Consider the following 15383-nt stretch of genomic DNA (forward strand, 5'->3'; position numbering starts at 1 on the left):
ATGTGTGTTTTTATGTTGGTTTTCATATTATTGAATGATGCGTACGTATAGTGTGTCTACTACACTGTGGGGGTTTATTGCTCTCCCCGCAGAATCTCACGCATTCTGCTTGGATTCATCGGGGAGCATCCTCAAGAGCAGAAACTTTTCCGCCTAATACAACTGTATAACCATTTCTTGCTATAAATAGTCCAAGCTCCTTTGACATAAGTGTCTCTGAGTTAACTGAGTGTTATTTTTCTCTATATATCCTGATATATGTAAGTCACGTACCAATAAACACACAAAGCATTAATTTTTCCTCTTGTAAACAAATTTGACAGATGTGTAAAAGTAGGTCAACTATTTTTTTCAGTCATAATGAATCATTCTTGAGACTGTGTTAGCAAAAGTCTATTGTTACAAGTTTTTGTTTATTGTCAGCAGTTTTAGGGTATCTCTGCTATAAATAAATTCACATCCCGTTCTCTGCAAAACTGCACAGCTTTCAGGGTCCGGTGTGACGCCCATGCCAGATGTATTGTGTCTTTCTCTGGTTGCATACATAATGAAGCACATCTGATAAAGGTCAAATGTCAAAAAGCGGCTGTTGTAATTAGAACCCCATAGTGAGTTGGCCGAATCCCTGGCAGGCTCACAATCCATTTATTTATGATATCTCAGTGGACTGTCGGGGTCTCTACAGTCGACACAGTAAGCAGGCTGGTGACAGATAACCTTTTATAAGGGATGACAAGTAATCTGACAATGGTATTAGGTTGGCTGGGGTATTTTACCAGTCTGGTAATATCTGTGTGCTTTCATAAGAGCCTATATATTGTGCGACTCCAATCTTCCACACAGACATATCTGAAGCTGTAGCCTGGCTATATAGCTATTTCTTCATTCTAAATCATCAACTTTTCAAGTGCTCATTTTGGCTCATTCAGCAGCAGCAGCCAGAGCTGCAGCCTACAAAGCAGAAGAATCAAACAGCTTCAATCCGTGCTCATGCCCTGTTTGACACCCTCCAGCGCTTCCTCCTTTCTTGTGCCCACCTCTGCGTTTGATGTGTCTAAGAGTAGTTTCAGACTTCAATAGGACACAATTGAATGAAGCTTCCCATCAGTGTTCCATGTCTCCAGCTATCACGTCAGAGAAAGTGTTTTTGCTCGGCTGCAGACAAAAAGCAGTGGCCTTTCCACTGTCATTCTCACCAAGCACTGCAGTCATGAGTGTGGAACAAAGGCAAGCTCTCAGGGTTTTCCATCTCTCCACTCCTATCTCTCCTCTCAAGGATGTGCAAAGCCTTCATTGTTGTGTAACTCCAAGATGCTTCCAGTTGAAATATTTTCCGCTTGATGCAAAATGTAAAATGACTTTCTTTCATAGGCGTGACACCCACTCCTACACCCCGTTATTCACAGAATCTGACTGTCAGCATCAAACAAGATACAAATAAGGACAGTCTTATGTAAACTCTACCCCATACTCCATTATAGTATCTATTATTGTTACCCTAAGAAACCATCCTATGGCTGATGTACACATACTGTTGATGTGTGGCTACAAATCTTTGCCATTCTCCTCATTCTTTCCTTTACTATTATTTCTAACCTCATAACCCAAACACATTATGTGGTTATTAGTGTAAACCCAGGTGTACTCTAAAGTGCATGCCACTTGTATGCTCATAACGTTGTAAGCCCAGCTTGAGAGCACTTACAGATAGCAGAGGCTTATATATTTGGATTGAGTAATCATGCAAACCCTAGGATAATGATAGAGGGGCAGGAAAGAAACACTCTTCAAAAGGATCAGAGTGGATCTGTGGTAAATTCTGCATGACTTGCCTGCATACAGGTCATTAAGCGTTAATGACCGGTGTAGAGGGCAGCAAACTGTGCTGCCATTCGCCAAGGTGTCCCGGTTGTGCATCCATGCAGAACAAGCACATGTTGGATTAATGATCACACTCCAGTAATTCTTAAGGTGGGGGACAACATAAGGCGATACCACAATCATCACCTATTACATATAATTACAGGAAATCCATTAACCCCAACATTCCAGGAGAGCACCCTAAGCCAGGTTACAGTGTGTAGTCGCACATGTGTGTATCACAGGCTGGTCTTGTGTGATTGCGTTGTCACATTAGTGCGCAGCACAACGCTGCAGTGGCAGAGCCCTCTGTGGAACTCATTAGACCCCTGACTAGTCATGGGCCTGTTTAGACAAGCAGTTTGTGCCACATGACAGGCCTAATTCCTCATCTGCAACTCAAACCTTGACCATAATGTCCCAGTATGCACCACTCTCCACTCTAAATGAAGAGAACAAGACACTGCCTCTGGAGGAATAACAAAGATCTGGGCCAATATTTCCCCATACTCCCTTAATATATGGCTTCAATCTCCAAAGAAGAAGCAAAAATTGTCCTTTACATTTGTCTCACTATTATTGTCACCACTGGAGAGCAGTTGGCATAGCACTGCTGTCCAGCTCTACAAACTGCTAGTGATGGAAAACAGACACACTAATTCTTAAGTGATGAAGATAAAGCAACAGAGAGTGGAGATATGTGGCTGTGGCATTATGCAGAGCAAGACTGAGAAACATCTGAGTGGTAAATAAAGGACAATCATGTAGATAACTGCTTAAAGTGGTAATCGTTGAGATTTTTGTTTTTGTTATTTTTATTGTGGCAACATGTTTTGTGACAAGCGGTCATCGCTGTGGTGATTTTGCACTGCAGTTCCCAGACATCACCTGTCAATCAAACAGTGTGTCCAGTATTGTGACGTCTTTTTCCTTGGATTTTCTGTTGATGAAGGTTGAGTTTGTGTAGGTGGCTACAGCTCTTTCCTCTGTCTGTTCAGCCATGGTGGCTATCACTGCTCATGCTAACTACCCAGTTCTTCTTCTGTTTACTCTTATTTTCTTTATTCTGTCTCTGCAGTCGGAAATGTAAAACGCATCACTTCCTGTGATGAGGATTTTTCCCAGGAAACACCTACCAGACACCGGGTGCTTTAAAACTTTGAATCACGATTGTGTTATATCAATCTGCAATAGAGAGTAACAAAATAGACATTTATTTAGATGAAAATGTTGAAGATTTTTACTTTAAAGTGATATTAGAACGAAATCAGCATTGAGCACATTTAATCGAATTTCAGTTTTTCACTTCCAAAAACCTTTGGAAATGGTAATAGGCGGAATGCACCCATACAGCAGCAAAATATACAGTAGCTCACAGCTTACCTATTCTACATAGCCTATTCTATATCCTTTTTTTTCCCTAAGAGCCAGGGTAAAACAGCTGTCAATCTCTGGACAGGCCTTAATTTGAACAGCAAGCATGACCAAAAGACCCCATAAGCTGCTAAATATAATCATATCAGTAGTGTTATGCTGGTAGTGCGGCTGCATTAGTCTCTCGAAAGCACCAGTACGGCATTCAGCATCCATTTTCCTCTTTCAGCAACAGCGTGGTGTCCACGTGAGCACTTACAGGCTCTAATACACAACCCCAACCGTGACGGTGTAATGCAGACGGCTTCACAGCTCTTTTAACAGAAATGGGGAAAAAAAAAAACTCGGTACGATTAAAATCTTTGACAGAAAATATGACAGCTCACCAATAGTGTCGTTGTGCTTAATATGTTTATATAAACATAATGCCTCCCTGCTTCATAAAGTCACTGTAATCCCCCCACGATCAGTAACTGCTTTGTGATGTGGGCGGCATTGTCACAGAGGCACGGCTGACTAAAATGGTAATGCCTTAATCCAGCGGGGCTGACTCATCGAGATGTGGATTAGGGTGCTGCATCCTCCAGCGCCAAACAAAGAGCAAGAAATAATACTCATCAGCAGAAATCCAACAGCAGCAATTGGCCATGTTTCCCCCCTTGTTCTTAACTGGGATGCCCATTGTGGTTTGGGGGACTTAATAATAAGCCAGGCAGGACAAGAAAAACGCAAGTGCTTATAGCTTTGATCAGTGTATGAAGGTAGACGTTTGTGAAGCTTGATGTTGAAAAGCAATTAGACACAGAATTCCCCTGTACTCCATCTGAGGAGAACCCTGACACCTTCTACCATGATTAAATGAATTGCTGGACTGGAAGTGTGGCTTGTCTGGTTTCAATAGGGAATAGCTTACAGAGAGATCTTTGGTATTCTTTGTTATGTGACACATCATTAGAGCGTGTCTTAAAACACCACGAAGGAATACAGCGTCAATATAATACAGCAACTCAGAAATCTCCCCACATATATGGCACATCTTGGGCAGACACGGAAAAGCTTGAGGTCAGGAGGTTGACTGTTCAAATCCCTGAACTGCCTGTGAATATCTGGCTGAGGGAAGTGAAAGAGAAGCAACTAACATGAACGATTAACATCCAAAGAGTGTACTATATGTGTGTATCTCTCTCATGCAGCAGCCATGGTAATCAAAAATGTGTTTATAGCCAGCTTACCAAATTAAAAAACACTTCAGAATCACAAGTGTAATTTTGGTTTCTAATGTGTAAGGATGATAACTGTAATAATTGTATTACAATGATAACGTGTCAGTATGCTTTCAGAAATTCATGCTTACTACACAGAAAATAGCTAAGTGAATGTGCAGTAAATAATGTGATTATTCTCTCATGTAGGCATAGCTGGCAACCCAGTGCTCTTCAATGAAAATGGAGATGCTCCTGGGCGCTATGAGATCTACCAGTACCAGATCCGAAACCGATCGGCTGAATATAAAATCATTGGCCACTGGACAGATCAGCTACATCTTAATGTAAGCGTTGCCCTTTCTATTCCATTCCCACACATTCCCACACAAAAGGATTGACGGTATTCATGTTCATTCATATTCCCTACAAATATTCCATTTGTGTTAGTGTTTACAATGGAAATCCTCTCTGCTAAGCTGTTTTCTCCAGTTCTGCAGCTATGTTTGCTCAGTAATTCCTCCCAAACCATTTGATACTGCTTAGTGCCATCTTCAAAGGTGTAAATATCCAGAGGGTGCTTTAAATGATTAACAGGGCGGATTGTGATGAAAAGAAAGCCATAAGAGCTTAAGGACAGAGATATTTAATATAATCACTCCAGACAGCATCACTGACTTTCAAAAAACAATGTTGTGGGCAGGGGGTGAAATGAAGTAATGCTATAATAACAATAAATTACATAAAGGAACCAAACAAATTATGTTTTGACAAAATGAAGTGGAGGCCTTGGGCAAGCAAAAGGGAATAAAATTGAACACATGAAGCAGCTTGAGAGGACCTTTGTCTTCTTTACCTCTTTTAACAATGTGTGCTGCAAAAAAAGCAAACCAAAACAAAAGGTTTTGTTCGAGTTAGGCTCGTGCTGGGCACCTACTGTGGTATGTGCCAGTTCCCACTCTAAAGCTGGTTTTATTTAATTAGTATTCTTTGAGCTCTTAATTAAATACACATTTAGAGAAGAATTTGCCAGCTTTGAGTTGAACAACCACAATTGAATGAAAACAGTGCTAACATAACATTAAAGAGACCCCTTTGAAATGACAAATTGAGTTTATCTTTAAAAGCATACTTAAAGGGGAAAATCCACAAAGGGAGGACATAATCCTGAAACAGAATTTATCTTTTATTCCCATGATCTTGGGCAGGTGAGTATAGATTTTTGAACACAAACAAGTATCTACTAAAGCAAGAAAAAGCAGGAACATTTAAGTGTCAGCTCCCTATAGAGCAAAAAATGGATTGGCCCGCTCACCCTTCAGATAATTTGACCTCCCTTTGGAAATGTTTGCTGAATCTAAAAGCCCTCTCTGACCCCGCACTCAAACAAATAAATACAATCAAAGGGTAGCAGGGTCGCATATGGATTAGGTAGACCAGGTAGATCCGTCTACCCAAGTTCAATGCTCTGTAACACCAAGCATCCGCTGTGCTGAAGTGTCCTTGAACTCCAGGGGTGCAGGTCTATAGCTGACCCTGCACTCTGACCCCCTGTGGAGGGGGGCAAGCAAAAATATGTCTCCTTTGGGGATCAATAAAGTATCACAAACTATAACCCTAACCCTCCAACACTCCATATCCTGTAAAACAGTGGCATATACAGGTAGTACATGCTACTGTTTTACAGGATATGGAGTGCTCAGTACAAATCTCTTTTTGTTCTCTGTTTGTTTATGCGTCTATCTTTGTCTCTCTCTGTCTATCCTTGTCTGCCTCTGTCTCTCTCTCTCCCTCCCTCAGGTCCGGTCGATGCAGTGGCCAGGTGGCGTCCGTCAGGTCCCTTCCTCAATCTGCAGCCAGCCCTGTCAGCCTGGCGAGCGCAAGAAGATAGTGAAGGGCATCCCTTGCTGTTGGCACTGTGAGCGCTGTGATGGCTATCAGTACCAGGCAGACACCTACACCTGTAAGATGTGTCGCTTTGATTTGCGGCCCAATGCGAATCACACGGGCTGCGTTCCAATCCCCATTGTCAAGCTGGAATGGAGCTCTCCGTGGGCGGTCATCCCCGTCCTCATCTCTGTCGCTGGCATCATGGCCACTCTGTTTGTGGTGGTCACGTTCATCCGCTACAACGACACTCCGATTGTCAAAGCATCGGGCCGAGAGCTGAGTTATGTGCTGCTAACTGGCATCTTCCTCTGTTACGCCACCACCTTCCTAATGATCTCAGCGCCCGACGTAGGAATCTGCTCCCTCCGAAGGATCTTCTTGGGTCTAGGCATGAGCATCAGTTACGCTGCCCTCCTCACCAAAACCAACCGTATTTACCGCATCTTTGAGCAGGGTTCCATGTCTGTGAGCGCGCCCAGGTTAATTTCCCCAGCCTCCCAGCTAGTCATCACTTTTACCCTGGCCTCAGTGCAGCTGCTTGGTGTATGCATCTGGTTTGGCGTGGACCCCTCCCAGGCCATCATTGATTATGAGGACCAGAGGACATCTAACCCAGTTCTGGCCCGTGGGGTGCTGAAGTGCGACATCTCTGACCTGTCTCTGATCTGCCTGCTGGGGTACAGCATGCTGCTCATGGTCACCTGTACAGTCTACGCCATTAAAACCAGAGGGGTGCCGGAGACCTTCAACGAGGCCAAGCCCATCGGTTTTACCATGTACACCACCTGCATTATTTGGCTAGCATTCATCCCAATCTTCTTTGGTACCTCACAGTCAACAGAAAAGGTAAGCTTACAACTATTACTGTAATGCTATCGCAGTGTATTTTCTTCTTTATCATTATATATTAATGTATTTTCTTTATTCTACACATTGCCACAGCCACACATCCTTTTCTGTCATACTGTCTCTCCTCACTTGCTCATGTTTATGTTTTCTCTTGGTCTGCTTATCCTCTCTTGGGTCGATTTTTGGAACCCATTTTTATCATTGCAGGACTGTGCGGGTGTAGGTGGACAGCTGGACTGAAATATAACCAAAATGTATTGTGCGGTAGCCAATTTTTGCAAAACTACAGTTCAACCATGCTGAAGTTTGTACCTCTGTCCAATACGGGACATCAATTTTCATTTTCTTATCATAAAGTTTTTAGTCTTCCACCCACAGTCTTGATTTTATGACAAGTGGAATTACAGTTTGCACGGCTCTGACTTACGATGGAGAGACAATTAAAAAAGTGATGTCATGTGGAAACTTTAGATTTTGAACATAAACAACTCTGGATATAGAGTTTTATGAGTGTATTCTCTACTAATTCTGCAGGCACTTGGGTACGGCAACATGCAAGCCTGTGACTCACATATATGTGACAGCTGTATGCCACAGTGCATTAGAGACCCGTGAGCTGTTTACACAAACACAAGCTCACACTCGTATTCCCATGTCAAATCAATGTGTCTGGCCTCATGAACCGTGGTCCTGGATCACATCCAGTGGGAGCACTGGGAGGCTACAGGTCAAGAGGGATCCAAAAGGGACATGGAAATGGAGGCCGGGCTTGGAACACACACAAACAGAGGAGAGAGCCTGGGTACAAAGCCAAGGGGTACAACAATGGCACAGTAGAAATGTGTCGATCCAGTTGAAAGGGGTCTTTTGGCAGTGTAACAGAAGGGGCTCAGTGGCTACAAGAGAGGACAGTGGTGAGGGAAAAAGCCTCATACTGGCATGGACACTATCAGCGGTGCCAGAATGGGTCTGACAGATGCAACAAATTAATCCTTACCTCCTCCCCTTTGGGATTAAAGAAAACAATGCATCAAAATGTTGGCCTGGAAGACTGGCTGTGATAGTTTCCTTTGTGACAGACATTCTTCAGAGACCAAGCTTGTGTATTGTGTCATGCTCAGCACCACAAAATAATTTCTCTGGTCTACAGCATTGCAGAAAATCTGCATATGACTGTAACCAATTGAATGTCATCATTGATGCAGTATGTGGCCAGCAGTAAGTACTTAATCTAGGCTATACAGACAATTTAGTAGATATAACAAGCACAGAGTTTCACGCACCATTGTCAATACAAGGCTTCAGTCTTTATTTTCATACTGCGCATGTTGTGTTAACACCAGAAACTTCAGTGGATTGATGGTTGATTTGAATTTTATAATTGAAATATCTCAGCTTTCAAATCCATGACTTTTCCTTGACCCACTTTATGCACAAGCCAGTGTTGTTAGATTTTCAAAACCATGCAAAGAAATAGTGGTTAGAATTATATTTCAATTGAATTGAACACTTCAATTGAAAGCTTGCTGGCCTTCTCTTACACCCCAAAAACATCCATTGGCCTTTCACACTCTAAAACTGAGCAAGAATTTCCACATCTACAGAATAAAGAGACACATGCAGCTCAATAGATAGACTGTTTGGTTTATGTTTTATTTGCTTTCCCAAAATCTATTTTGGAAAATATAGCCTATTGTCATCACTATATGATCTTAATCACACACTGTGAAATTCACATTACTTGTTAATGTGAACGTTGCTCATTGTAAGTCACATGTCACAGCAGCCATGGATATCGGTTCGCTCTTTGTTTAAGCGTTCCAACTCCTGCCTCTGAAGATGAAAGAGAATTATAAAATTGTGGAGAGATTTAACATCAGCTTTTTTGGAGGATGAGGTAATCCATTAGCTAGCATGGCTTTGAATAGTAAAATAGAAAGAAAAAAGAAAACTTTGAAGGGTAAGTAAAGCCCTACTTTTGTTTCTTCTCACAATCCCTGAAATGAATTCAATTTAAAAACCTTGAATAACCTCTCATTGAAGCTTAGTACAAGATGCTCCGTTTCTTGCTTCAAATTTTATTAGTCACTCATTAATTATTATTTCCTGTAGAAAACTGCACACACAATGGCTGGGAGATAGGCCCACTTTTAATCATTAGGAAAACTTTGCCACCATTGCCTGGAGCTTGGCAAGGTACAGTAAGACATTAAATGGAAAAGGAAATGGAAATTTTGCTTTAGGGAAACGTCCTACATTTATATGATTTTTTTTTTCTTTCTTTATTCGTCTTCAGCTGTAGAGACTAATCACATTTAACTTGACTTACACATAACCAAAGGGGTGTTCGGGTGTAGAGTCAGAAAATCATTAATTTAAACTCACATTGCAGTATAGTTTAGTCTGGTCAGACTAAGCAATAAGTTACTTTGTTGTTGTAGATTGTCTTTATTGTGTAAGTAGCAAATTTTGCTGTGCTAGCCTTCATGCAGAAGACTTAATTTTTTAAATAAGGGAGAAAAACACTGTGACAGATTCTCTGAGCTGTTACATAAACAATGTTCTTATTTAAGGAATTAACATGTCAAAGCAAACACACCTCATAATCATCGTACTGTAAATGACAGGCACCACAAAGCCTCACAGCCCACGTTGACACGTCTTTCAGAGCAATTAAATGCTCCACTTCCTCTGGGTCTTGATTTACCTTATCTATCCGCCTAGGCGCTCATCACCAGTTTACAGCGGGCCTCTGCCTCAGCATTACAAGCACAGTCATTTATTTGTCATCTGGTGTCAGGATAAATGTAACGAATGCCATGGGAGGCTTTCTCTATCATTCAAATGGGGACATCTGGTCTATCTACGGAGCGTGATCACCGAGCTTTATGCCAGCTTCGGGAATAGACGTGACACCTGCTTACCTGGAGAAACAGTCTAAATCAGCAGCTGTCTCCAAGACAGAGGGAGGAAGAGGGACATTGGACAATAGAACTCGTGGGAACGAAGCTTCAGCACAATGGGCTCAATTCAAATTCAATCAGCCCACACAAAGGGGTCCTGCCATTACGGTGTATGAATGGTTTGATGAATTGAGTGGTGTTGTTTATTTCTCTATGAAGTCTCCATCACACTATTGGCACTGTCAACTTAATGACAAAAACTGCTGTTAGTGCACTAGTCAGACAAAGAGTGGGAGTTATAGTGAGTTCAACAAGCCCAGATGTCACGCAGGAGTGTGCTCGTACTGATGTTGGATCTGTGTTCATCCCTGCTACCTGTTACCACCCTAGTCCTTTACATTTCTCTCTCTGCCCCTCTCTCTCTCTCTCTCTCTCTCTCTCTCTCTCTCACGCCTTTCTTTCCAAAGATAAACAGCATTACTCACAGTAGCATCCCGCAGGCCCAATAATACATAATGAAGATCGATGCTACAGAGCAGAGGGAGCTGGGCAACATCTTGGATTTCAGAGAGCAGTTGTTACATTCATTAGGCCTACAGCACACCGGCCCTCCGAGTCTAAGCTGTTGACCTCTGGGTGCTCTGGCAAAGGGAGAACAGGCCATGAAGCTAATCAAGGCCAAAGCATTGTGATCTTTGTAAATGACATTCTCCCATGAAGCCATATTATTGCGTCCCCTAAGGCTTCTGTTTGTTTATTAGTTTAATTAGAGTGCGATTATAGTGAATTCTCATGCAATAAGCCACTCTGCTGAACATTTCCACACCATGCTGGGAAAACAAAGCTTAATGTATAGTGGGAATTATGCAGGGTTTAAATTAATTTTAGAGTTTGCATCTAGGAGAACAGGCTCTCTAGAGAACCTGGCTAAAATTAGCATACTTTTACATATATTAACCCTCAAATCAATCTTATGTTATCCGATTGATCACAGACTTGCTCAGCCAATTGTACCACACTGTGTGTAAGCAGTGAAGTGGGAATCTCTTAGGACCTCCTATCATGTGCTGTTAACATCCCCATTTTCCTCCCTGCTTCTAGTTCACTCATTAGTGTTGCATTGCACTGCTTCTTCTAAGTGTGCTTTGCCTCAGGCAAGATCTGTTGATGACAATGTGATGATAGGTGCGTGAAATATACACCATCACACTTTTATGAGCTCCACACTGTGCATGCTCAGGTACAGTGCTATCAGGAAGAAACAAATTAATGAGCCAAATACTGCAGTGGATCTGACAGTGAAAACAGGGCTCCTCATGTGAGCTCAAACAGGTCCGTGATACAGTACAAGTGTAGATCATTTTAGTTTTTTTCAGTGACACCTTGATACTCTTCAGGCGAATAATAGAATGGCCAGAGAAATATTGATTTCAAATGGTTATGTATAATGAAGTCTACCTTTGTTTCCATTCTTCACTTATCTTATATACTCAGTGTCCACATGGGAGGCTTCAAAGATGGCTATTCTTAGGTGAAAGGCAACAGAACATTTTTTTCCCTTCTATTTATTGTATGAGTAACAGCTTGGGTTCTGCAGTCCCTCCCTAAGGCAGCAGTGAACCGAGCCCAGAGCAGTGCACTAGTTAACACTCTCTACAGCAGGGAGGGGACCGCCGCAGCTGTCCCTCTATCATGCAGCCTTCATCCTCCCATTCTTCACTCTATCCAGCAATCCCCCATGGTACCGGTCCTGGCCGAGATGAGATACAACCGTTCTGGTGGGAAAGCACTATAGAGAGTCACAAATAATGAAAACAAACAAGATACTAAAGCAGAGGTCACATCTGGGGAGCTAAATGTTACTCTGTTTTGATGAAAAAACCAGCAGGGACGTACTGCGTTCACTCAATGGCTGATGAAAACACACACAGTCAAAAGGATGAGATTCTACTTCAATGGTATAAAATATTTACAGTTTTGCGGCATAAAGTCTATGCATGAAGGGATTTATAGATTTCTATTAGATGGTGAGAATGAAGGGAGCCGATACAGTATGTGGTGGATCCTGGAGAGACTGCCACGCTGTCAGAATGCATTCAAGCCCACGGTATCTTGTACCGTATACAAGTTAATGCCTCTCACATGGGCGGTCAAGCAGGCACTATACACTACAATCTATAGAAATTACACGAGCTTTCCTTCCTCCTTAACACTCCTATGAAGAGGTCTCATTAATTTGCCGCAGCTTTGCAAACAATTAAAATGGAAAGAGCCAGACTGATACTCAGCAAAGCCCTCCCCCATGTTTCAGAAGGTTCAGCCATGTATAAAATTTTCATGAGGTTGTTGCTTTTTTATGGTCCTGCTTATTGTGAGTCAGAATAGGATACGATCGACTGGTGTTATCAAATTTGCTTTCAGGTTGGCGTGATGGCCATATTAAAACTAGCATGGCAGAAAATTAAACAAACAAGGTGGCCTTGGCTGCTCCAGCACACCACCGTAAAAGCAGATGAGATGCTGATTTAAAGCAGAATTTTATCACATATCGCTCGCATTAAATCGTTCTTTGAGCCTCTGTAGGACACAGTGTAAACCACTTCAACAACAGCTTGACCAGCAAATGGGTCATTGGATACTCTAATTACAATGATACACAGCAGATGTCATTTTCACTGTACAGGCCGCTACCCATATAGAACAATCAGAAAGAGCCAATGCCAAAAAAGCTATATAACGTCTCGATGTGTTTCTCTATAAAGGGCATAGCAACAAATCACTGAGAATAGGGCTCATGTGTTGGTGTTTGCCATTTTGCAGATGTACATCCAAACAACCACGCTGACCATCTCCGTGAGCCTGAGCGCCTCAGTGTCCCTGGGGATGCTCTACATGCCCAAGGTCTACGTGGTGCTCTTCCACCCCGAGCAGAATGTGCCCAAGCGCACACGGAGCCTCAAGGCTGTGGTTACCGCTGCCACCATGTCCAACAAGTTCAACCCCAAGGCCAGCCTAAGACCCAACGGAGAAGCCAAGACCGAGCTGTGTGAAAGCCTGGAAACACAAAGTAAGAACAAGTATGGTAATGAGGAAGCCTTTGACTAACAACAAGTTCAATTTGAGTTTTTTTTTTTTTTTCCCATGTATGTTTTGTCCTTGAATTTCTGTAAATCACGGAAACAAATTAGTGTGATGCAGAGATAGAAGGAAAAGTAAAAAATAATTACTTATTGGCAAATGTGCAGCATGTTATTTTACACTTGAGTGGATTTAGGAAATTAGCCACTATTGTTCATTTTGAAGAAAAAAAAAAAGAAGTGGGTTTTGTTTGTGAGTCAGGAAGAAGCATCACAGGATTCTCAAATGTGTAGGGAGAACCAAGTCATGAAGGAATGCAACTGCAACTCTACATCTGTAATACCTTATAGTATGGCAAGTCAAGTGAATTATTGTGAATTATTTCAGGGCATTTAGCGGCTACTCATGAAACTTGCTCAATATGCTAAACAAGTCTCTTGTTTCTCTCTCTCTCTCTCTCTCTCTCTTTCTGTCTCTCTCTCTCTCTATTTACACTCCAACACTGTTTCAACACATTGTAAATAATCAAGAGGCAATTGGGTCTCCTTTCTGAACCAGCTGAACTTCTCTCAGTGTGTGCCTCCCCCTAATTTCAATACCAATAAAAATGCTTGGAGCTACTGTATCAGTGACAGACTCTGGATTTATACAACTGAAGTAAATAATGACTTCAGCAATTGAGTCAGCAGAAATTACTCAGGTGACGTCCGAAACAGTCTCTCTCAGCTCGCCTCGGGCAGGAAAAGGTTTTAATCGGTCATGTCTGTCAACAGAGATACATTCCTGCTGCCTGGCCTATCCTAATCATGATGCATGCTTATTGTCAGGCATTTTTGAGCAGCATTGAGTCCTTGCTTTCCCCACCAATAACAATAATACCACATTTTCCCCTCATAAAAGAAATAGACAAGCTGACAGTGTATTTGCTGTTGATACCAAAAATAGAAATCAATACAATTCGCAGCGATTGTATGACAATGTAGTAACAATGGCATGTTTTTGTGAGGCACGCCAGAATAGCTACAGTGCGTAAACACACAGTGCAACATAAATTCCTATCTAGCCTTAAGTTTTTTAGGGTTAATGGGGGCTTTTGTTACAATAAGTGGCAAGAGGGCAAAGAGGCAGATTTGATAGCCAGCACCAATTTATTCTGATGGGGTTACCGTTTACAGGGGCTGTACAGTGCATGGCTATTTGAATAAGCACCATTTATCATTGTCATTGCCAGTGTGGACACATGGCTTGATGAAATTGAAAAATTCCTGTCTGGCCCAGCTCCCCCACTGCCTGGATCTGGTGGCGATATGTCAGGATTTATCTGCTCCACCTCAGCGAATCAGCTAACACGGTCTAGGGAGACAAACTGGAAAGTTGAGGCCTGATAGCTCTGCGTGAAGGAACTGATGGGGGCAGGGGGCTTTATTGAAAGCCTCCTCCCACTGTAGGTGATACAGGCTATGTATTGAGGGCAAAATATGACCAGAGCGCCAAGTCATTTCTTGGGAATTATTAGCATTCATGCTACGCTGCAGCATGAGGGCTTGACAGCAGTTCAACACAATTTTTTCAGCTAGGACATTTCATCTTACACTTGTTACACCAGGAAAACTGGGTCAAACATATATTCCCTGCCTACATTCCCTTGTCTTCCTTATCTTGTAGGTTACAATAGTTCACCTTCATTCTGAAACTCTTCTCTTTCAGCTTTCCCAACAAAGCAAACATACATCAGCTACAGCAACCATGCAATCTAGGGGACGAAGGGCATCACCATTGTTCAGGATTTCCACCTGACGGAGAAATCTTGTATATGCAGTGGAATTCAAACCCGGCAAAATGGATGTGTCATCGTTTGGGTGGGAATCACGGAGGGAATTCCAAAAGAAATGGCATGGCGAGGACAGACCACACAGAGATGCAGGGAAGGACCCCGAGGGGACCAGAACAGATACAGTGCAATTGTAAGGTTCCATCTTCTGTCAGCCTCACCAGAAAAAAAAAACACACACTTGCATGGCAGAGGCCAGGAGACTAAAGGATGGAGCTTTCCTTTTGAGTGTTTACATTTCAGCTATGCCCTCCTTTCAAAAGACCTCTCTCTCATCTTGAGCAGTGCTGGCTGATATTCAACTGAGATCAACAATATGTTCAGGTGTTCTTAATGTTGTCTGCCAGTTTTGTGAACGATAATATTAAAATCCTCAAGGCATCACAAGGGATTAAT

The 15383-nt window shown here is 42.3% G+C and overlaps 1 protein-coding gene across 1 annotated transcript in view; it reads left to right on the forward strand.

Moving 5' to 3' along the window:
• Window positions 1-14913, forward strand: part of LOC139663563 (metabotropic glutamate receptor 4-like) — a 109289-nt gene extending 94376 nt beyond the window's left edge. Inside the window, exons 7-10 of the mRNA XM_071542274.1 lie at window positions 4647-4783; window positions 6237-7172; window positions 12899-13145; window positions 14864-14913. Coding sequence (XP_071398375.1) covers window positions 4647-4783; window positions 6237-7172; window positions 12899-13145; window positions 14864-14913 — 1370 coding nt within the window. The remainder of the gene's footprint in view (window positions 1-4646; window positions 4784-6236; window positions 7173-12898; window positions 13146-14863) is intronic.
• The last annotated feature ends 470 nt before the right edge of the window (window positions 14914-15383 follow it).

Source organism: Centroberyx affinis, unplaced genomic scaffold (genome assembly GCF_046629955.1).
Source record: "Centroberyx affinis isolate AG114_WGS23_722 - 3 ecotype Tasmania unplaced genomic scaffold, CSIRO-AGI_Caff_v1 ptg004049l_1, whole genome shotgun sequence".
NCBI classification, from domain to species: domain Eukaryota; kingdom Metazoa; phylum Chordata; class Actinopteri; order Beryciformes; family Berycidae; genus Centroberyx; species Centroberyx affinis.